Raw genomic sequence first — 25274 nt, forward strand, 5'->3', positions numbered from 1 at the left:
CACCTGGCGTGATGATATGAGGTGCCATTGGTTACACGTCTCGGTCACCTCTTGTTCGCATTGACGGCATTTTGAACAGTGGACGTTACATTTCAGATGTGTTACGACCTGTGGCTCTACCCTTCATTCAATTCCTGTGAAACCCTACATTTCAGCAGGATAATGCACAACGTATGTTGCAGGTCCTGTATGGGCCTTTCTGGATACAGAAAATGTTCGACTGCTGCCCTGGCCAGCAAATTCTCCAGATCTCTCACCAATTGAAAACGTTTGGTCAATGGTGGCCAAGCAACTGACTCGTCACAATACGCCAGTCAGTACTCTTGATGAACTGTGGTAACGTGTTGAAGCTGCATGGGCAGCTGTACCTGTACACGCCATCCAAGCTCTGTTTGACTCAATGCTCAGGCGTATCAATTCTGTTATTACGGGCAGAGATGGTTGTTCTGGGTACTGATTTCTCAAGATCTATGCACCCAAGTTGTGTGTAAATGTAATCACATGTCAGTTCTAATATAATATATTTGTCCAATGAATACACATTTATCATCTGCATTTCTTCTTGGTGAAGCAATTTTAATGGCCAGTAGTGTAGTCTTCACAGGTTTGAGGCCGGATGACCTGCAAATTCTACAATATTTCCTCTGAGCAACTGTCTGACATCTTCAGGCAGTTCAACCTTGCTGGTGGCTAGGTATGACTGACGGTATCTGCACATCGAGGCTCGCACGCAAATAATGTGCAGGCGTGGAAATTGCGCGTGTGCAAGAATTTGCAGATAGGTGGAAAATCGGAGAGCGGTTCTCCTGCGTGTGCACTGTACGCTGCATTTGCCGACACTGCAGCCAGACGTTACTCACCAATGGCTGAACTAAACCGATGTTATGACAGGTCTGTTATCGAAGAATCGTGGTTTAATAGCAGCCAATGCAGGGTTCCAGGCTGTGCTCAGTTGAAATCCCACATTCCTGTCGATGGGATTATCGGATGTACGGATATGTATTGCTTCCTAATCCCAGAAAGATGATGCCAGGGATAAAACTTCCATCTTTTCACAAATCACGTGATGTACAGTATTCAGACAGTGTTCTGCAACTGCCGACTTTTCCAGTTGACGTAAGTGTGTACGATGCTGACGTTCATCATAGCTTCCTTGTACTGTGCAACATACCTGGCCTATATATGCTGCCCGACACTGTCAAGGAATCTTGTACACATCACATTTCCTCAGGCCAAGATCGTCCTTAACGGAACCCGACATGTTTCTCAGTTTTGCAGTTGGTCGAAAAACACACTTAATGTCATAGCTTCCGAGGACTCTTCTGATTCCTGGTGACACGGCACCATAATACAGCAAGAAGGGCAAAGTGGTGGTGTCTTCGTATCTTCATTCTGCTCCGTAGACAGAACTTCCTCAGGCCTGAATTTATTACGTATCTGTCTCTCAGAATAACCATTTTGTCGGAACAGTGTCTTCAAACGATGTATTTCACTTGACAGGCTTTCACGATCAGATACCACATATGCTCTGTGAACACAGGATGATGGTAGCTTGTCGCCTGCAGATATAGATCTGTACGCATCGGCTTGCGGTAGACGCTGTGTTCCAAGATTCCGTCTGTTTTCCTTCGTACCAAAACGTCAAGAAAAGGTAAAGTACCATCTTTTTCCACTTCCACTGTGAAGTTTATATTCAGATGTAGCGAATTTCAGTACTGAAGAAACATAGGTAGAGTGTCAAGTTCATGTGGCCACACTACGAACGTATCATCCACATATCCCAGAAAATAAGAGGGTTTGAGAGTAGCTGACTAGTGCTTTTTCTTTGAAGTCCACCAGGAAAGTTTGAAGAGTCACAGACATCGTGATGTTTGTTCTCCGTTTTCCACTTACTAATTTGTGTGTTCAGTCATTGTGAAACAGAGAAAATTGAAGTAAGCCTATTTATTAATGAATCAGACAAAGAGAGTGACACAATGATACTAATGTTTACTCTATTTGGAGCAAACAGTGACACTACTTGTGCAAACATTGTCAAATACTATAAAGGGCAATGAAAAAGTTTCCATTCAAAGGCCGTACAGTCCAGACTAGGTATACCAATTGGACAAAATTGCTGTAAGCATCGAGGCAATCGTGCCACCGATATGACGGGTCGGAGATAACCGCTCGGTAAAACAGCGTGTCCTGCTGCGTGAAGGAGGCTCTAACCACTCACCGCCTGTCCTCGTCTGACAGGAGTCGTTGACCCTTCAAGGGACTGAAAGTGGGATAATCACACGAATAGAGATGAGGAGTACAGTGTCTCCCACTCAAGTCAGAGTTACTTCAGTCGTACATTTGTGATACGGAGACGTGTGTTTTCACGGACTCGGCACACCATTCCACAATGGGAGTTTTCGACATATGTGCTGCTGCATCTGATGCGTTCTTCAGTTTCTAATGGATTGTCGACTTGTGTCTGTCCTTTGGCAGCCAAGAATATAACAGGACATTGTCCTGTTTGGACGCATTTGGTAATAACAGTGTCACAGTACCACATTATTTTCATTTACCACGCACTAGTCAGAAAGACACAAATGCCACACAAATCTGCTGCCTACATACAGTCGCTTATATACCAACATCGGAGTCGTGCTATGTCGCATATACACTGCAGTGATGCCCTAGGACTGAAACTTTTTGATCACCCCTTGTATTCTGTGTGTTCTTCAGTACAGTACAGACACAATTCTGCAACTCGAATCACTGACCTTCCCAGTGTAGACTACCTTAGCACCTGTTTTCTTGCCTATTGATTCTCTATGTGCTTTAGTTCTTTTTGTCTCATCAGTTGTATCTCCACTATCAGAGCTACAAATAAGTAAGTAGTAACTTTCTCCTTCATTTCGGGGTTTATGAACTACATGAATAAATGAATTCACATCATCTCCCAAGCATCTTCTTCCACATTACACACAATGATATCAAATAAAAGCCAAGAACCAGATGAAACAATTACAGAGACATAAGTAACCATTCTTATCCACGAAACTGTACAACGGTCCATTATACGTTACAAGTTGGCCTCCATATCACACAAAGCCACTGTAACCTGGCGTGGCCGACGATTGCAGCTTGTTTAAATTAAATAGCTCTGGGTGTACATTCACAGTTTTATAGTTTACTTTTTAAACCCATGAGTTTTACCAAGAAGTACTACTCACCTTAAAGAAATTGCTGTGAATTGGCCACATCATCACACATATTCACTAGCTCACTTCCAGGAATCTACAACGCTGTTCCCTTGGTGTGAATATAATCAAATCTTTAATCTCTCTCTTTATCTACTGGTCTAGTTCCACACTGCAAATGGTCTTCCAGTTATAGAGAACCTGTTTCCTCCTTCCATAAAAAAAGCCTCGAGAAAGATGTGGAACCCTTGGGTAAAATAATATAAATGTAGTAGTTCTACGGCACAAATACAGAAAATTGAGAATTTTACAATTTTATGATTAAACTGTAGTAGTTAATACATAATTACCACCAACAGATAAGAAAAACTACAGAATTAATCTGGATACCAACAACAGTAACAGTGAATATTAGTTTGTTCATTTTGAAATGTAACAGTTATTTGATAAATCTGCCAAATTTCCATGAAATAGAGAGAATTTTGTCAAATAAAATCATTGTATGCAAGCAGGATTCTTATAATGATTGAAGATAAACACACACACACACACACACACACACACACACACACAGAGAGAGAGAGAGAGAGAGAGAGAGAGAGAGAGAGAGAGAGCTGCAACAGTCATCTAAAGTAGCCATTTGAAGTTACAGAGGCAGGCAGGAGGAGGGGGAGAGAATGAGAAGAAGAAAACCAAAGAGGGAAATGTCTTTTGTGATGTTCCTGAAGCTGTCTCATTTGAAAGACTGGGTTACTGAACTGTAGAACGTAAACTGGACAAAGTGCAGGCAAGCCACCACCAGCATTTGAATTAACAAGTCTAAATTTAGTCACGAGGGCACTGAAGGTGATTAGTTCTCTAGGCACACAGTTGAGGTTTTGCCAGAAAAAAACCAGTGGCACCATAGTGCGAGACTACCGAGTGGAAGTCTGAGTGGATGCCGGGACTGTTGGGACTGAAACTTAATCGAATACAAAACACCTGCGAATTAAAATAATGAAACTATAATCTATTGACAAGAAAAATGTGTCTAGAAGACTGTAGTGTTCGGCTTTGTTCACTAGCAGCCTGAGGGACTTTTGGTGACAGTCTGTGACTGTGGATGAAATTGGGTCCACCATTACACACCAGAGATGAAACGAGAGACTGAGGCTCGTAACAGTGTGTCGAATGAGACAAAGACCGACTCGTCCGCTGGCAAAATTACGGTTAATGTTTTTTTGAGAGTACACACAGTTTTAATCTGCCAGGAAGTTTCATATCAGTGCACACTCCGCTGCAGAGTGAAAATCTCATTCTGGAAACATCCCCCAAGCTGTGGCTAAGCCATGTCTCCGTAATATCCTTTCTTTCAGGAGTGCTAGTTCTACAAGGTTCACAGGAGAGCTTCTGTAAAGTTTGGAAGGTAGGAGACGAGATACTGGCAGAAGTAAAGCTGTGAGTACCGGGTGTGAGTCGTGCTTCGGTAGCTCAGATGGTGGAGCACTTGCCCGCGAAAGGGAAAGGTCCCGAGTTCGAGTCTCAGTCGGGCACACAGTTTTAATCTGCGAGGAAGCTTCATATCAGCGCACACTCCGCTGCAGAGTGAAAATCTCATTCTGGAAACATGCCCCAGGCTGTGGCTAAGCCATGTCTCCGCAATATCCTTTCTTTCTGGAGTGCTAGTTCTGCAAGGTTTGCAGGAGAGCTCCTGTAAAGTTTGGAAGGTAGGAGACGAGGTACTGGCAGAAGTAAAGCTGTGAGACCGGGCGTGAGTTGTGCTTCGGTAGCTCAGACGGTAGAGAACTTGCCCACGAAAGGCAAAGGTCCCGAGTTCGAGTCTCGGTCAGGCACACAATTTTAATCTGCCTGGAAGTTTCAGTTTCCCAGATGTCTAAAGTATAATCTCCAGGGATTATTTGATTATTGGTAAAGTGCAAACTGGTTCTGAATTCAACCAAAAAGTAAGAATAAAATTGGGGATGTTCATATACCGGTACAGAACTCCAGTGTTCGAGCACAGACAGCCGTCGAGACTCTGGGCTTCGGAAATGAAATTCCTTATATCCCAGTGCAGAAGAGCAAGACGGAGTAGCAAAGGAATGAGAAAGGAAGCTGAAATCGAGACGTCCCTTTCAGATCGAACTGTCACATTCGGACTGTGACCGTGCAGGTACGTAATGAGGGTGGCACCGAGAAAGAGAGGTCGAATAAATTTGGAAAAAGAGGTGAAAGGAAACATCCCGCAGGAAGACTCAGAACCCGCAGGATAGGCACGATCGAGGGTGACCTCGCTGCCAGAGGAAGGATGATGGACGGTGTTGTCTGTGGCAGGTTGCAGGTGGACAGGAGGAAGTGAAACATTCTTGCTAACAGTACCCGGGAAACTGCAGCTGTCCGATGGTGGTGGAATTCCTTGTTCCATAAAGTTTAAGCTTGGAAGCTTTGCCATCTATTATTCTCTATATAGGGAGTGAGACAGGGTTGTAGCCTATCCCCAATGTTATTCAATCTGTATATTGAGCAAGCAATAAAGGAAACAAAAAAAAGTTCGGAGTAGGCATTAAAATCCATGGAGAAGAAATAAAAACTTTGAGGTTCGCCGATGACATTGTAATTCTGTCAGACACAGCAAGGGACTTGGAAGAGCAGTTGAACGGAATGGACAGTGTCTTGAAAGGAGGATATAAGATGAACATCAACAAAAGCAAAATGAGGATAATGGAATGTAGTCGAATTAAGTCGGATGATGCTGAGGGAATTAGATTAGGAAATGAGACACTTAAAGTGGTGAAGGAGTTTTGCTATTTGGGGAGGAAAATAACTGATGATGGTCGAAATAGAGAGGATACAAAACGTAGACTGCCAATGGAAAGGAAAGCGTTTCTGAAGAAGAGAAATTTGTTAACATCGAGTATAGATTCAAGTGTCAGGAAGTCGTTTCTGAAAGTATTTGTATGGAGTGTAGCCATGTATGGAAGTGAAACATGGACGATAAACCGTTTGGACAAGAAGAGAATAGAAGCTTTCGAAATGTGGTACTACAGAAGAATGTTGAAGATTAGATGGCTAGATCAGATAACTAATGAGGAGATATTGAATAGGATTGGGGAGAAGAGGAGCTTGTGGCACAACTTGACTAGAAGAAGGGATCGGTTGGTAGGACATGTTCTGAGACATCGAGGGATCACAAATTTAGTATTGGAGGGCAGCGTGGAGGGTAAAAATTGTAGAGGGAGACCAAGAGATGAATACACTAAGCAGATTCAGAAGGATGTAGGCTGCAGTAGGTACTGGGAGATGAAGAAGCTTGCACAGGATAGAGTAGCATGGAAAGCTGCATCAAACCAGTCTCAGGACTGAAGACCACAACAACAACAACATTCTTTATATCTTCTAGATGTGCACATTTCTGGGTGGGCTTAGTCACTGTTTTTTAACACAATTCCCATTTTTGTTGACTTAACTTAGTGACTATTTTTCCACTCCAGTAATCAGCCTACACAATATGGCTAATGAAAATATATTACTCTACAGAAGTGTGGTGAAGTGTCAGCAATACACACAAGAGCCAAGACTGAGAGCATCTGTATTACACTCTTCAGTTCTCTTGAGAGTAACCTAAAAAACCAGCCCACCTGGTTATCTGTGCGGTCTTACGCACTGCTTTCTGGGTGGGGAGGCATGCCGGTCCCCGGCACGAATCCGCCCAGAGGATTAGTGTCGAGGTCCGGTGTGCCGAACAGCCTGTGGACGGTTTTTAAGGCAGTTTCCCATCTGCCTCATCGAATGCGGGCCGGTTCCCCTTATTCTGCTTCAGTTACACTGTGTTGGCGATTGCTGTGCAAACACTTTCTCCACGTACGCGTACATAATTACTCTTCCCCACGCAAACATTGTGGTTACACTCGTCTGATGTGAGATGTTCCCGGGAGGTCCACCAGGGGCCGAATCGCACACTAACCCCGGCTTCTGTGTGGGGCGGCGGAGGGGTGAGTGGACTGCTGCAGTCTGTTGTGGGGTTATGTACCACTGAGGGCTACAGTGGGGATGAAGCCACTCCGTCATTTCTATGTCCCCAGTTCCATACAATACAATACAATACAACCCGAAAACTATCCCCGCAAAATTTCACAGTCACCTTTTTGCTAACTGATCTTTATCACTGAAACACTTGTAATGCCAATTCAAATGTAAAGGAAATAATATTAAATGGTTTAGGGACAATATTTATCACACAGAGCTACAACACTCTCAACAGAAATAAAATTAGCAATGCTCTGGAATAATGATCATTATTGCTACACATTTTTGTGAGAGAGAAAAATCTCAACTGGGAATGTCGAATCGGTTTCTTCTTCCTACCAACGCAACAGTCTTCAGTCTCTGGAGCTTTAGCTCTGGAAGAATGTGCCGATGTCGGCACCACGGCAGGAAGACCGGCCTAGAAAACATTTATTAGACATCAGTATCGGCCACATGTAGATGCAGTGTAGCAACCGGTGACAGCTGTGCCGTGCAGGTCGTGCTGCTATAGCTTCGTTCGGTGATGTTTCTAGTTACTACTACTTCTGGTACTTTTTAATATTTTTGCTATTTCAGCTGCTCCATTTCTCACTACCTAGAGTACATTATTAAGAGCAACTTGTGATTTCAACTGAAGCTGATGATGAAGCAGTGCAGTGACAGTTCATTGTCAATATACTACACAGGTTAAGTGTCTTTTGTTAATGTACACTGAACTATTTCATCACCACACATTCTCCCCCTTGACAGAACTACAGAACACAATGAAAGATGGATGAAATCAATCAACTAATCATTTCTTCTTATTCACTCACTCCTATGCTCTTCTTGATCTTGAGTTTGGTTCAAGTATTTCTCACCTTTGTCAACAGAGTATACACTTTTCTTATTCTATTCTCCACACCTACCCTTGTGAAATTTTCGGAAAAATTTTAAAATATCGAAATTCATATATTTTTAAATGTGCATCTATGTATATTTTTATAATTACTAAGATGATACTACAGACTGTAACTTTTCCATTCAGGCTTTTGCCCGATTTCTGACATTTTGGATAAAATTAAGACATATCCAGTCTCTTTCACTAATAAACATCAAAGACGAAACTCTAATTTTTGCAAAAACAGACATAATGTCTGATGGGATAGCAGCAATCGGTGATTGTATAATGTTACTTATAATCCGTCTTGATTGAAAAATTTTTTATTATTTTTTATTCATATGACCAGTTTTGGTTCATTCAGAACCATCTTCAGATCTGATATTTCAGTTACAGGAGTAACCCGTCCAAATCCAGCAACTTTCACATGCTGCGTCACATATGTGACAGTTCATATATGTGACGCAGCATGTGAAACTTGCTGGATTTGGACGGGTTACTCCTGTAACTGAAATATCAGATCTGAAGATGGTTCTGAATGAACCGAAACTGGTCATATGAATAAAAAATTTTGCAATCAAGACGGATTATAAGTAACATTATACAAAACTCTAACTCAGACCTATTGGCAGAACCATTCCTATAGTTGGGAGAATCCTTCGACAAGTTTTACATAAACCTCAGCACTCTGCCAGATGTCAGATCTAAAACACTTATTTAAACGCCACGGTTTCCGAACACTGCCACCCAGCTGGAAACCAAATAGATTTTCATCGGCTGTTTTATGAAATTTGCATCACATATTCTCTCCAGATATAATTTTTTTAGATTCACAGATTAAGAGGTCAAGGTGCAAACTCTTCAACAAGTCTGAAAGTGGAATTTATATTAATGAAATTTTATTCCCATTATGTCGACACGTATTCCAGAGAGATACAACTCGAAAGTAGACTCCATCTGCAAAGCAATTTTGCTTATACAGTTTCCTTAAGTAGTAATACTGCGAGTGTGTCACGCTCACGGATGATCTGGTATACTGCCAAATAGTAACATACCTGGTCTCAAATTGCTTATTGTCTGTGAACTTCATCCAAAGTTGGTGATCCTTTATGAGAAGTTTCCTTATTCATCTAAACAATTAAGAAATGTGCAGCAGATTTCAAATGTGACGGTACATCCAATTCGAATGATCTAATGGACAAATGCAAGTAAATTGCTACAACAAACAGAATGGGGACGAATGTCACCGGTTACAAGAAAGATAAGTCCAAACATTTCAAGCATGACACGTGTGGTGTCACAAGGCTTAGGCCTGTCCCACCCCTCATTAAATAGACCAAGACTTACACAAAAATTGTAAGAACAGTTATTATTATTATGTTCTTTAAGTTTGTTTTTGGGTTTTCAGAAATACTGTGGGAAGAAATTTTATTTATGTTGCAGATAACGTGGAAGACGTCGCCCGACGATCACCACGAAAGTTCGACGTAGCGGCAAGTGGGCGAGAAATAAAACGAATGCTGCAAACTACCGCGAGCCACGGAATAGCCCGGGCCGCGAGGGCGTCGAGTTTCCTAGGTCGTTGTCGGACAACGTCAAAGGAAGAGATATTCTGTTTTCTCTTTGTAAACAGATTGATCGAGTCTTGAAAGGTTCGTGTAGAATTTGTAGGCAGGTGACACATTAGGTGGGACCCGATGCCTGTAATACTTCCACAGTTATTAAAAAGTTGTTAAACGGCAAAACCAATAGTTCATTATTTATATAGATAAAAAGTAGTAAAGATATAGGAAAGGAAGAGTTGTGGCGTGAGAATGAAAAGTGATATATCGCTCAGCAACGAAGGAGGATGTAAACAGCGGGCGTTACGTAGTGAAAACAAATCAACTGATAAAAGAGTAAGTCTGTAATTAAGTATAAAGCTATGTAACACTGCACACGTGATTGAAATATTTAGCGATAATACTGAGAAGTGATATGAAAAGAGATGAATGTGTGAAGTCAATATTAAGGAATGCAAACGTAAGACTTAGATTTGTAGGAAGAGTTTGGGGAAAGTGAAGTGCACACGGAACCAAAACTGGATTCGAGGCACTAGTGCGACCAATTCCACAGCATCGCTCCTACGTTGTGGCACGTACCCACTAGTGAGCAAAGTTCTGTATATGACTCTGATGTCAAAACGTCCCTGGCAATTTGACTTCCATAAGTAGTTTCTGCAGGTCAGTCTTACATTTTGCAGCAATTACTGAGCAATCTTGCTAGTTATCGGAAGTTTGTCTCAGACTTACTGACGTCTTGTGCATTCAGTAACAGTATGAAAATGTCTGTCACAAAGTGAATAGTGTGTTAAGACATGTGAAAGAGTCACTGTTAATTTGGAAAGTAGGGTGCTTTCCTGTCTTACGAGACACAAAACATGTGAATTTTAAGAATAGGGTTGTGAAGCAGGACTTTCACGGTAATATTACAGCAGACTTTGAGACAACAAATTCCAAAATATGCAAAATAATTTCCAAATTGAGTATTCGGTACAAACGAGAGATTAAAAAAGTGTTTCTCGAAAAGACAGATATGTAAGCTCTGTATTCATTTCTTCACCCAAACATTTCTTTTCTTCTTAACTTTTTGTTCTTCATCAGGATTTTCTTTATAATAATAGTAATAATGCAAAACTGTCTCAAGTTGTGAGGCGGCAGCCTATTCCAGTCCTTCTTCCTCCTATTTGCAGACTGAATTTGCATATGAGTCTTACACTTCAGTTATTTCCCGATACAATTTTATTTGTCAACTTTCTACCAGTATTGTGTGTTGTTTGCAATAGTGGCTAGGCAGTAGTGTGTAACAATGTAGTGTAGTGGGGCTTTCAATTTCACCGCGCTACACTCGTTCCCTTAGATGTAAATTATACCGTCGCAGCTGTACGAGCGCTCGAAGGCAGAGAAAATATTTGTAAGAAAATGAAGGTACAAAAATTGTAACACTTTGTTTTCTACCCGCTACTGTCTCTTCTCAGTGAAAGCTTAATTTAAGTTATTCGCTAGTCTTGGTATGATTTAGACATAAAAACTTATTCGTTAGTTTTGGTCTGATTAAGACGTAAAAGCTTATTGATGTGCAGACATATAGTATTGTGGAAGCTTGCATGAAATTTGGAGGATGGAAGCAGCCGTAAAATACATTACATTCAAGATCAAGATGGTTTTAATTTGCAGGCATTAGTAATTCCTAGACGATGAAATTTACTGCAAGATTTCGGAGCAGCTACGACTTTTCACGCAGAAATGAAACAGGAGATTGTTGGAGAACAAGATCTGGACGCCGCACGAAAGAAGACATGTTAACTTGGTAATGAATGAACTCTTATCTACACCATTTCCCCCTGTTAATCACATTTTATTATTCTCTGTTCTCTTTCAAATAATTTTTGTAGTGGAAATTGGTTTCACTTTTGCTCAGAAACGCCACAAGGACCAGCCCAACATTAGCTTTTCCGAATCACGAAGTCCGATAGCTTTTCTGTAATACGAAGTCCGATTTGCGTTTCATTCTTTCCCTTTTTCACAGTCATTAACGATTTTAAAACCCCTTTTTATTCACTATTTCTTCCCACATTTTCAACCTTTTCTTTTCTTCTTTATTAGCCACTACATTAGGTAACCCATCCCCCTAACTTCTCATTTTCGTTACATACATCCGGTCTCGACAGAGGGAACTCCTTTCCCCCCGAGGTGAAAACGGGAGGAACTTTTGCAAGTTTTGAAAGAGCTGCTGGAAATTTAGAGTGCAGGGTATCACACTAGTGGTCTGCACGTACAGTCACGCAACCCATTCTCAGGACTATACCACTAGCTGAGCTTCTGCGAACGATGAGTGGCAGAACAGAGAACTGGCGTGTTCAATAGCCGAATAGGAAACCACTGGTGAAATGCACGCTCTGCCTCGTCGTTTGCGGCGGAGTCCTCAGTTGCCCACTTTCCATTACGGTGCTACGTGTGGTCTCCAGACACATTTCCTCAAGCGGGATATATAGCCACTCTCGTGTCTGCAAATTTGTAAACTTTGCCCTTCCCATTGGACTGGTGTCCGAAGCCCGAGAAAGTTTGTGACAAACTAGTCCGGATGTGTAAATGGGGCAACACTCGTCTCCCGTTTTCTTATACGCGTATCACATTGGCGGACGGATTTTATCTTTACGGTGGGAGCTAGGAAATGAACATCCAAATCCCTGATTGGATGAGCACTTAGGCTCTCTCTGGGATGGGCTACAACAGATTGTGCAGGGTGCCTTTTCAGGGTCTGAAGGAAGGCTACCAAAATTCAGAGAGGCTTCTCGCATTTCATTTTCGATTCATATCAGTATTCTGTTGACTGGAATACTCTCTTTCAAATTCTAAAGGTGACAGGGGTAAAATAGAGGGCGCAAAAGGCTATTTACAATTTGTACAGAAACCAGATGGCAGTTATAAGAGTTGAGGGACATGAAAGGGAAGCAGTAGTTGGGAAGGGAGTGAGGCAGGATTGTAGCCTCTCCCCAATGTTGTTCAATCTGTATATTGAGCAAGCAGTAAAGGAAACAAAAGAAAAATTCGGAGTAGGTATTAAAATCCATGGAGAAGAAATAAAAACTTCTAGGTTTGCCGATGACATTGTAATTCTGTCAGAGACAGCAAAGGACTTGGAAGAGCAGTTAAACGGAATGGACAGTGTCTTGAAAGGAGGATATAAGATGAACATCAACAAAAGCAAAACGAGGATAATGGAATGTAGTCAAATTAAGTCGGGTGATGCTGAGGGAATTAGATTAGGAAATGAGACACTTAAAGTAGTAAATGAGTTTTGCTATTTGGGGAGCAAAATAACTGATGATGGTCGAAGTAGAGCGGATATAAAATGTAGACGGGCAATGGCAAGGAAAGCATTTCTGAAGAAGAGAAATATGTAAACATCGAGTATAGATTTAAGCGTCAGGAAGTCGTTTCTGAAAGTATTTGAGTGGAGTGTAGCCATGTATGGAAGTGAAACAAGGACGATAAATAGTTTGGACAAGATGAGAATAGAAGCTTTCGAAGTGTGGTGCTACAGAAGAATGCTGAAGATTAGATGGGTAGATCACATAACTAATGAGGAGGTATTGAATAGAATTGGGGAGAAGAGGAGTTTGTGGCACAACTTGACAAAAAGAAGGGATCGGTTGGTAGGACATGTTCTGAGACATCGAGGGATCACAAATTTAGTATTGGAGGGCAGCGTGGAGGGTAAAAATTGTAGAGGGAGACCAAGAGATGAATACACTAAGCAGATTGATAAGGATGTATGCTGCAGTATGTACTGGGAGATGAAGAAGCTTGCACAGGATAGAGTAGCATGGAGAGCTGCATCAAACCAGTCTCAGGACTGAAGACGACAACAACAACAACAACAACAACAACAACAACAACGTATCAGGGCACCATCTCAACTGTAACTCTCCAGCATCATGCTGGTAGCAACATTAACCATTCATTTTCTTAACACTGTGTAGTGGTTAATAAAAGAGAAAGAGAGAAGAAAAGGTTGAAAATGTGGGAAGAAATGGTGACTAAAAAGGGGGTTTTAAAATCGTTAATGACTGTGAAAAAGGGAAAGAATGAAATGCAAATCAGACTTCGTACTACAGAAAAGTTATCGGCCTTCGTGATTCGGAAAAGCTATTGTTGGGGTGGTCCTCGGGGCGTTTCTGAGCAAAAGTCAAGCCAATTTCTACTACAAAAATTATTTGGAACAGAGAATAACAAAATGTGATTCACAGAGGGAAATGGCGTAGATAAGAGTTCATCCTTTACCATGTCTTCTCTCGTGCGGCGTCCAGGTCTTGTTCTCCAAAAATCTCCTGCTTCATTTCTGCGTGAAGTGTCTTAGCTGCTATGAAATTTTGCAATAAATTTCGTTATCCAGGAATTACTAAGGTATACAAATTAAATCCATTTTGATATTGAATGCAGTGTAGTTTACGTTGCTGCTTCCATCCTCCGAAATTTCATACTAACTTCCACAATATGTTATGTCTGCACATCAATAAGTTTTTTCGTCTTAATCCAACCAAGACTAGCTAATAAGTAAGTTAAGCTTCCGCTCTCCAGAGACAGAAGTGGATAGATAACAAAAAGAGTTACAATTTTAGTACCTTCATTTTCTTATATTTTTTTTCTCTGCCGTTGAGCGATCATACCGCTGCGACGGTATAATTTATATCTGAGGGAATGAGTGTAGCGCCAGATGAAACTCTATCATTCAGCAACCACTAAAGTAAATTATTCAATTGAAATGTTCAGGTCCTCCAACCATAAGCAATAAGGTGAGACCCCCGACGAGTTCAGGAACTTATCAAATAACGTTTCCCGATGTGCGTGGCAGTCAATTTGTCAAATAACCTATTAGCTTCATTGAAGTAATCTATCATTTTACTCGTTTTGGGGTGACTGATTTAGTACCGGTCAAATCTGCACGCCCACGGGGGACTCGATAAACGAGAGGTCGTGTTCACAGCACACCCAGTTTCTGGAAACGTGCTCCGATTTTTAAGCACGGCACCGTAACCTTCCACTCGCATATCTGACAGTGCTACTCTTCTGCGAGTACTCGCGAGTTCACAAAAGTAACTTGCCCGAGCAACTCACAGACGTGAACTTGGACCAGTTTTCATTCTAATGCGAACCAGCTCAGTAAGTCTCCAAAAAAGTTAATTGTAGAATTTACTCACTATAGGATACACACATTCAGGAGTCCTCATTCGAGTTGGCAAGATATTGGACATGTGACAAATGGAGAGAGACACTGCTACCATTTTAACAGGTCGGTACCGTACATACAAAAATGGGAATCTCTGAAAGAGAGACGGTGTACTTGTCTCGAAACCCTGTCTCGTCAGTTTAGATATCGCATATTTGTGGAAGGCTGTGTGAGCGCTTTCTGCTGTCACCAGCGTGTACATTTTATGTCTTGTAAGGATCGTGAGAGATGAGAACATGCACAGAGACATGTAGACAGCCATCCACCCAAAGTTCAATACGAGTGAACAGCAAATGTATCCTCCACCGTGCACTGCTAAGCAGCTCACACAGTGTGTCAGTGTAGCTGCAGCTGTAAATGTGGATCCGTGCGAGTGCTGGCCCAGAACTGTGGCCACACATGAGACCACTGAGAAAGTGCAAAACACTGCTATCTGTCAGTAGTGAAATACAAATGTGTGGAACTGCCGGTATGTGTGTACTAGAACAAAGATTACAGCACATATGTTAATGTTCTCTACTACATTTTTCTGACTGTATGCAAAGGCTGACCTCAGGAGCCACACAGGGATTTCAATACAGTTTCCATTATTAAACAGATCAATTTGTGGAGAAAGTTTTCGTACACAATTAATTACCGCTACGACAGACGAGTCCTCCAATCTCTGCCACTTGGTGCCACTCTTCTAGGCTGGGGCGAGTCACTAGTTTTACACGCAGAATTAAATAAGAGAAAGATAACTCATTTACTGAACTCTAAATGAAAGCAATCACAAACACGAAGTTCTCAGGAATGTGCGGACTGTTTTGTAAAGATCATCAGAAGCAAAATAAGGGTCATCACAGTGGGTAGGTGCACCATAAGAGGTGGAGCCATCTGACAGTTCCAGGAATCCTGTTGGTAAAAATACAGTAGCTGGAAAATACCACGATACTCTTGTGGACCAACTGGATGAGAAGATGTGTTAGAAGAAAGCTTTTTTTTTGGGGGGGGGGGGGGGGGTCTTTGGAATGGCATCGGACCACAAAGTTGCTTTGGCAACGGAAAAGCTGAAAGGTGCAAAGTACAATTTGTCAGAACACACTTCCTCTGAGCAGATTAGGCGCTGTAATGGTACTTTGACTACCGCACCTCCGCCAGTGCAAAGATATGATTTATGATCACGAATGCAGAAGAGCACTGTGCCAGTGACAGATTTTTGTAAGTAATTTTGTTTTGTTCTGTTTTTTTTTTTTTCATTTTTTTTCCCTCTCTTTTGCATAGGTGCTTGTTTAACAACTAATTCATTACTCTCTTGTCTTCATACGTTCAAGATGTGTATTTTTCGGCACTGTGTTAAACAATGATTTTAAGTGGAAATTAAAACTATATTATGAAACGAAGTTATTTCAGTAGTGATTCGCAGTGGTTATCACCAAATTTATAAATTAATCCTGACAGTGACAACTTCAAGAAATTTTCATCAGACGGAGAACAAGAGGACCAGCGAACAATGAAAAAAAGGACATCCTACAATAAAATTAAGAAGTATTCCAGACGCAGCCACGAAGACTATATTATAATAGATACTAAGTTTCTGACAGAATTATAAGGTAAATTTCAACTTATTTCTGATGCTATTTCCTTACAGTCGCTTTTTGTAGTGTTGCTGACTGTCTGCCATTCACGGTCAAATTACAGCACTATCTCAATCAGTAATACAAAGTCCGCCTTATCCGTAACTTATTCCATCAAAATTCAAAACCCAGTCAGATTTTCAATTTTGTATTTTTAAGGCAGAACCCCGAGGAAAGGAAACACTACAGCGCTTTCGAGTTCCGCACGTAAATTAGGTCGGGAAGTAGAATTCGATCGAGAGCTTAGGGCAACTGCATACAGGTGTCTCGCAAGCTGCTCCGGGGCCCAAAATCTAGCCAGTGCAGAAATGTGGACTTACTGCGTCTTTCTGAAAGGAGGCTCCACCAAACAGTACGTGATCTCATTTATTGCCGAACTGTCGATTCACCTCAGCCTCGGGACATATGCATACACTTCTCAAAGTAACTAGTTTTTCACATGCTTTGGCACTCCTTATTATGTTTGTGAAGTTACCCTTAGGATAGTCCCCTTCCCCACTCTCCCTCCAACTTATCTAAGCTTAAGGTCACCAACAAAGAGACACGGTAAGCTGAAGCAGCCTGTGTAGCAGAGGACACACGGAGTACCACTAGCATGTCTCCCACTCCCATCTCCCCACTCTCCTATCCCATTCCAGACAGTACGCACGTATCGAGATTTCATTACCCCACCGTACCGGGTCCGAATTCTCCGAGGTCGGCACCGTCGTCTCTACGAGAAGAAAAACTGTGTACCTCGGCTTATTTCGGAACACGAGCTCTCCGACTTCTGTCAGTAATACTGTCCACGGTGCACGGTGTGTTTCTTCAAATGTCTACCACTGCACTTTGTACATCGCTTCTGGCACATTTCCACACCGAATAAAAGAAGGCCGTGACAAATTGTCCGTCTGTTATTTTAATCTTGTCTCTGTTCCAATAATTAAACGCGAGTGATTTTGAGCACCGCGCACACTTCCTCAGGATCTTTCCAGTAAGTCCGAGTCTGCCACCAGACTTCCCCGTGGCTCGACTTACCCGGTCGTTCTGCCTTACCTCACTCCTTACGTCAACTCCCAGATACTCCGAGGTCGAGAGGGATTCCAGTAATCGACTGCCGATCACACAGTCGAGCGATATCCGATCCGTACATTTACGTAAGTGCACTGCACCACATTTACCGAAGCATCAGATGTCAATATTTGCGACTTGCACCGATCGTCTGCATTTCTTAACACGTGTCAGCTACACAGGGGCACACGTGTAGTCCACTATATATACATTGGACACTACATCAAGGTACGCTACAGGCTCTCTTTTTTCTAACGGTGTCACTCCGTTGTGGTATAATTTTGACAATATTTAGAATGCACGTGCGAAATCTACTTTACGTGTGATGCATACTCTAAGATGACACATTGCCAAACTACCTATCGTGTCTAAGTTATTTGTTTTAGTAGAGAAAGTACAATTAATACCTTGAAGAGCTAAGGATCCTAACTTACAAACTGTAACACTTTTTTCTTTCATTATTCACTCCCTTTTTATTATTAGTTACATAATCACCTGTACTTTTCGTATTTCACTAATTGCAATCAATTTCAGAGCCAAAAGGTTTCATCTCTAAGTGATGTATTACACATGTGAAAATATATCTCTTAACAGTGAGGGAGCATCTATCCATCACCACATACAGTTGCTGTGTGGCTACCTGATGGTGATAATTGCCACCTTCCACATATCAGGTATGTCGAGTGTTTACATGTCCGTTGCCACAGTATAAATCAGATAGTTGTGCTTTTGCTTTAAAATTGACTGCAATTAGTGTGGCAATAAATACAGTCGATTGGACATAACTAAATATAAAAAGATAAAAAAACAGTCAAGGTCACAACTCTTGCGTCACTACGGAAGATGGTGATTCTGCTGTGAGGGGAAGTGTGGAACACTCAAAAATAAATATAGCAAACAAAAAAATTTAACATTCACCAGTAGCTGCTATAAAGTTTAACACACACTATTATCGAGGCAGTTAGCAGAAATTGCTCGACAAAGCTGAGGTGTCATTCGACTTTCAGAGGTTTCTCTGCACTTAATAACACTATTGAACATGCTGTCTTACAGTGGATGGAAAATAACGTGCAATAACACATGTGGATGATAAAACAACTAGAAGGTAGGAATTATAACACACAGTTGGAAAGGACAAAATAATTCTGGATAAGGCCACGGGTCTCGGTATCTTAGAAGTAACAAGTTTATTATTATCATCAATATTGGCATTTTTATTATTATAAAGTCTCAATAGCATTAATAACATTATATTTACCAATGATGTATTATAAGTTGCAGTAAAAGCCTCAGTCAATAAAAATAATGACTAAATTAAAATACAGGGCTCTAACCATCCTATACACAAATTTGGTTGTTTGTGCAACCTTTCCTACATCATTTAAAATGAAGCTGTCTCAGTCCTTCAAAACTTTTTATCTAAAAATTATTTAACAATGCATAATGTAAAATTTAACTCTATAACACCACACCACCCAAGTTCTTTAATTTTATTGTACTAAAATTTGAATATTTTCATTGCACAATTTTAATTTCAATGTACTCTGGAGGCAAATATGAGATTGTACTTCATATGTACATAGAAATTGCTGCTTGCACTTCCTGATGTTTTATACAACGGCCTGTGCATTTAGCTCCACAAACGACACCAATAATATTCTCGTCTCCGATGAATCTTTATTTATACGGTTGCACCTGATAATTTCAACAAAGTTTCTGATGACTGAATGCAGAAATTTTTTTTGTTTTTGGCACTATCAAATAATAATATGGAGTAAAATCACTACCATCTATCTCAACCATTTACAACCCACAAATGCATCTATAATAACCAGTCAAACCAAAATTTATAACATACACAATCAGTCAATGTGAAAAATATAATTCTTGCTTCACAGGAATAGTAAATTAGAAACTATATCATATTAAAAAAAGAAGATAAAATAAATGCATTTCTAAATATTTATAATTTGATAATTTCATATATAAAATTTTCTTTTAAAAATATTACACATATAATCATGGTACCACATAATATCTTTGAAGATTTTTCTATCCTATTGACTTCTGTTTGGCAAGAAATTGAGGGCATCAAAAGAACCTCATTTGCTTTGTTATTAAATGCACGAAGAAATGCCACAGTAAAATGCCTACGATTAAAAGATAAATTCCTGCTCAGTCTCAGTGAAGAACTTCCACTGCCATACAAGACATTCATCATAAAAATTCACTCACATAACACACTTATTAGTGGTGGGACGAGCCCACGTTCTGTGGTGGGACTATGCCTCGCTGATGCCGGGCGTTTCACAGATGCAAATGCTAGCAGTGCACTCCTCCCGATACTTAAATTGCTAAATAAGGGTTACAGAGGGGCAGTTTCTGTAGTAAAAGTATCGAGTAGTGTTTGTGTCGATGTTTTTTTGACTAAAGCGAACACCGTCCAAATGTAGTTTGCCTAAAACCAAAAGAGAAAGAAAACAAACAAAATTCAGTTTAAAATGCTTTATTCTCATCCGAGGGATAAAAAAAGAAAAAGTAAATGTGGTAGTCATAGTGAGTATCCATGCTGCATACACACACATGCACACACAACAAACAGTGAACATCACGCTTATCTACAAAATGCCCGTCTGTTCACTCCGAGACAAAAATTGTCAAAACATCTCATTACTACAGACGATTGACATTATGCAAATAGTGTTACAAATGTAGCTGACAGTGCTGCCTCTTGTGTGGAAAAGGAGACTTTAGTAGAGCACATGCATTTTCCTTCAACAGCAGGATGCAAGTAACTGTTATATTTTTTAATTTCATGCAGTAATCATTAGAATTAAGACTGATATACATTCACAATATATACACAGAAGAACGTCGACCTGCACTCACAATTGTGTGTTTCGACAAAAATTACAGCGTATTTTGAACCCGAGGACTGAACTTCGGCTGGTTAATGTATCAATCTGTCAATTTGTACACGGCAGCTCCCAGTGGTCCGTTTCTGTTATCAGTTGTACAGCTGAGAAGCAAAGATAACTGACATAGTAAAAGAACAGATTGCACAGCTTTTTCCTTCCACATATTAACATTTGACTAATTGTGTACAGACGATGACAGAAACAGACCTACAACAGGATAGCATTTCATCTGAAGATCACGCTTCAGGGCTCGAAACGTGTCTAGCTTTAATAAAACCCTTCATGGCTGAAAGTGAATGCTTTTACTTACTATTTTATGCCATTATATTTATTCCCCGAGGCACGATTACCTGTATCAGATTACGAGACGTATTCAGTTTTAATGGCATCGATACGAGGAAGGAAAGAAGGGAAAAAGGAAAAAAAAAAAAGAAACATCTATCATCGTCACAATGCCGAGGTCATAGAAGACCGAGTACGAGCTCATACTGAATGGAGAAATCAGTTAGGGCCTGTTTGAGGCAACTGTCCTAAGAGTTGTATTAAATAATTTAGTGAAAAATCACAGAGAACCTCGACACGGCTTACTGCACTGCGATCCAAATGCCAACGACCCTCCGAGACACGAGTGCACCGAAATAACCACTCACACTCCCTCACCAACACGAGGTGCATCTCGAAAGGGTAGTGTTAGTAAGCCTCATTTCATCCAGAGGTGTACGTGGAGACAAAATGACACGTGTCAGAAGAAGTCACTCTGTGTCAGAAGTCAGTCAGTCAGCCCGTCCCAAAGGATCACAGTCTCAGCTACACTGTATTTTATTACTATTTCCTTAAATAACGAGGTCACCCATATTGCCCACAAGTAGAACCAAACTCCTCTCAAAACAGTAGGTACGTGAGTAACTGTACCCACTGCCCAGTTTGTGTCTGCCCTGCACGCCATTCCATTACAACAGTAGTTAGCATTGGCAACGATTACCACGTCTGCTATTGTGAGCACCAGGGCCACGGAACACACCTACCGCTGCCAGCTGTGTCCACAGCCCACTGGACAGCCGCGCTGCTTGTTCTGGTACTACGTTTTGCACTTATCCTTGTTGTATCAGAACTATTGACCCTACTATGCTGTCCATCTGCTTTGATACAGAACAGTGGCAGACACAAACCACTCTCTGAAATCCACAAGATACATAAAATATACGAGGTGATCAAAAGGTCAGTATAAATTTGAAAACTGAATAAACACAGAATAATGTAGATAGAGAGGTACAAATTGGCACACATGCTTCGAATGACATGGGGTTTTATTAGAACCAAAAAAATACAAAAGTTCAAAAAATGTCAGACAGATGGTGCTTCACCTGATCACAATACCAATAATTAGCATAACAGTGTAAAACAAAGCAAATATGATCTTTACCAGAAATGCTCAATGTGTCCACCATCATTCCTGAACAATAGCTGTAGTCGAGGAATAATGTTGTGAACAGCACTGTAAAGCACGTTCCGAGTTAGGGTGAGGCACTGGCGTCGGATGTTGTCTTTCAGCATCCCTGGAGATGTCGGTCGATCACGATACAATTGCGGCTTCAGCTAACCCCAAAGCCAATAATCGCACGGACTGAGGTCTGGGGACCCGGGAAGCCAAGCACGACAAAAGTGGCGGCTAGGCACACGATCATCACCAAACGACGCACGCAAGAGATCTTTCACGCGTCTAGCAATATGGGGTGGAGCGCCATCCTGCATAAACATCGTAATTTCCAGCAGGTGTTTAACAGCCAGGCAGGGGATGATGCGATTCTGTAACATATCGGCGTATCTGTCACCTGTCACGGTAGCACATACAAAACCAGAATCGCGCATTTCCTTGAAGAAAAAAGGCCCGATAACGGTAGAAGTGGTAAATCCAACCCATACCGTGACTTTATCGTCATGCAGTGGAGTTTTCACGACAGTTCTAGGATTTTCGGTAGCCCAATTTCTGCAGTTGTGGGTGTTGGCAGACCTTGGAGTGTGAAATGAGCTTCGTCGGTCCACAACACATTACTCAACCAATCGTCACCTTGCACCATCTTTTTAAACGCCCACACCACAAATGCCCTCCGCATCACTAAATCACCAGGTAACAGTTCAGGATGCCGATGGATTTTGTACGGATAGCATCGAACGGTACGGTGCGACGTGCGACTGCACGAGCGCTGACTTCCCCGTGCATAGACGAACGCGCTACAGTCTCCATTTCTTCCTGAACTGTCTCAGCAGCATTACGCCTTGTGCTCGGTCGGCCACTACGGGGTCTATCGTCTAAACAACCCATGGCTTCGAACTTCGAAATCATTCTCGCCACAGCTGCATTTGTCAACGGACCTTTACCCGTTCGAATCCCCATCCTACGGTGATAGGATCGTAATGCTGAACTAGCACATTCCCATTCTGATAATACAGCTTCACTAAAAGCGCCTTTTTAGGTAACATCAACATGCGGCAGCTGCTGGCGCATCTGATTCTCTATCTCATTACAGCTCCTTTTATACACGATTGTCATGCGCAGTCACTGACGTTTTGCTGTCCAGCACCATCTGTCTGACATTTTGTGAACTTTGTTTTGTTTTTGGTTCTAATAAAACCCCATGTCATTCCAAGCATGTGTGTCAATTTTTACCTCTCTATCTACATTATTCCATGGCTTATTAAGTTTTCAAATTTATAGTGACTTTTTGATCACCCTGTAAATTTGACACAGTGCCCCACTGCAGACTAAGGTCTGAGTGCACACATTAGGTACCTCGATATACGAGTCGCTCTAAGACTTCTGGGGTAAGAGAAGCCAGCTACAACATAATCGCGAATACAAACAGTGATCCTGGTGCTGTAATTTTTTTTAATTCCAGTTTTTGACCTCAATACAAAGTCCTTCGATGATGACCGGTTTCAGTCAGTAATGACCATTTTCAGATCTGTTCTACACCATGTGAAGATGGTGGTTACTGACTGAAACCGATCATCACTGAAGAATTTTATGTTGAGATCAAACACTAGAGGAAAAAAAAAAAAATTATCATTTGAGAATCCGGTACATCATCCTCGGCAGCGAGTGTTCGTCAGAGATGAGCATATTGTCATGAAAGCTTGAAAGGGGGGAGGATGGGGGGTAGGGGGGGGTGCAATCTGACAGCTCTTACTCTCTGCATACGTACACGATCTGATGGATGAGGTGAGCAGCAATTTACAACTGTTTGCTAATGGTGCTGTGGTGCTACGGAAGATGCTATTGTCCAGTTACTGTAGGAAGATACGAGAGGTCTTGGACAAAATTTGTAATTGGTGTGACAAATGGCAGCTTGCCCTAAATGTAGAAAAATTTAAGTTAATGCAGACGAGTAGGGAAAACAAACCTGTAATATCTGAATACAGCATTAGTAGTGCGCTGCTCAATAGCCACATCAATTAAATATCTAGATGTAATATCGCAAAGCTACATGAATCGGTACAAGTACGTCGAATCGGTAGTAGGGAAGGCAAATGCTCGACTGTTTTATGGGGAGAGTTTTGGAAAAGTTGGCTCATCTGTAAAGAAGACGGCGCACAAGACACTAGTGCGCCCAGTCCCAAATACTGCTCTAGTATTTGGGCTCCCCATCAAGTTGAAGTAAAGGAAGACATAGAAGCAAATTCACTGGCGTGCTGCTAGATTTGCTACTGACAATTCTGATCGGCACACGAGTGTTACTGTGATGCTTCGTGAATTCGGAAGGGAATCCCCAGAGGGAAGACTACGCTCCTTCCCCAAGGCACTATTGCGGAAATTTAGGGAACCGGCATTAGAGGCCATCTGTAGAACGAATACTACTGTTGCCGATGTACGTATCGCACGAGGACCACAGAGATACAGTCAGAGAAATCGGGGGTCATACCGAGGCTTACAGACACTAGTCTCCCCTTCACTCTATTTGTGGGTGGAAGAGGAAAGGGAATGAGCAGTAGTGGTATAAGATACCCTCCACTATACCCCATAAAGTGCTCAGCAGATTACTTATGTAGGTAACAAGAAGTATTATATCTAAAAAGAAAGATGATGAGACTTGCCAAACAAAAGCACTGGCAGGTCGATAGACACACAAACAAACACAAACATACACACAAAATTCAAGCTTTTGCAACAAACGGTTGCTTCGTTAGGAAAGAGGGAAAGAGAGGGAAATGAAATCCCCAAACCACCTTCCCTACCCTCTGGCTCCTACCCTTGTAACCGCCCCCGGTGTAAAACCTGTCCCGTGCACCCTCCCACCACCACCATCTACTCCAGTCCTGTAACCCGGAAGGTGTACACGATCAAAGGCAGAGCCACGTGTGAAAGCACCCACATGATTTACCAACTGACCTGCCTACACTGTGAAGCCTTCTATGTGGGAATGACCAGCAACAAACTGTCCATTCGCATGAATGGACACAGGCAGACAGTGTTTGTTGGTAATGAGGATCACCCTGTGGCTAAACATGCCTCGGTGCACGGCCCACACATCTTGGCACAGTGTTACACCGTCCGGGTTATCTGGATACTTCCCACTGACACCAGCCTATCAGAACTCCAGAGATGGGAACTTTCCCTTCAATATATCCCCTCTTCCCATTACCCACCAGGCCTCAACCTTCGCTAATTTCAAGTTGCCGCCGCTCGTACCTCACCTGTCAATCAAAAACGTCTTTGCCTCTGTACTTCTGCCCCGACTGACATATCTGCCCAAAATCTTTGCCTTTACATATGTCTACTTTTGTCTCTCTCTCTCTCTCTCTCTCTCTCTCTCTCTCTCTCTCTCTCTCTCTCTCTCTCTCTGTGTGTGTGTGTGTGTGTGTG

General features: G+C 41.7%; 1 protein-coding gene across 2 annotated transcripts in view; it reads right to left on the bottom strand.

The window, feature by feature from the left end:
* Nucleotides 1-25274, bottom strand: part of LOC126109402 (glycerol-3-phosphate dehydrogenase [NAD(+)], cytoplasmic) — a 91233-nt gene that overhangs the window by 8290 nt on the left and 57669 nt on the right. Inside the window, exon 9 of one of the 2 annotated variants that reach the window (XM_049914434.1) lies at nt 18660-19953. The exons of the other annotated variant lie outside the window; for it this stretch is intronic. Within the exon in view, the coding sequence (XP_049770391.1) occupies nt 19923-19953 (31 nt within the window). The 3' untranslated portion in view covers nt 18660-19922. Of the gene's footprint in view, nt 1-18659; nt 19954-25274 lie in introns of those variants that run through there. 2 annotated transcript variants of the gene reach the window in all.

This window comes from Schistocerca cancellata, chromosome 12 (assembly GCF_023864275.1).
Source record: "Schistocerca cancellata isolate TAMUIC-IGC-003103 chromosome 12, iqSchCanc2.1, whole genome shotgun sequence".
Classification (NCBI taxonomy): Eukaryota; Metazoa; Arthropoda; class Insecta; order Orthoptera; family Acrididae; genus Schistocerca; species Schistocerca cancellata.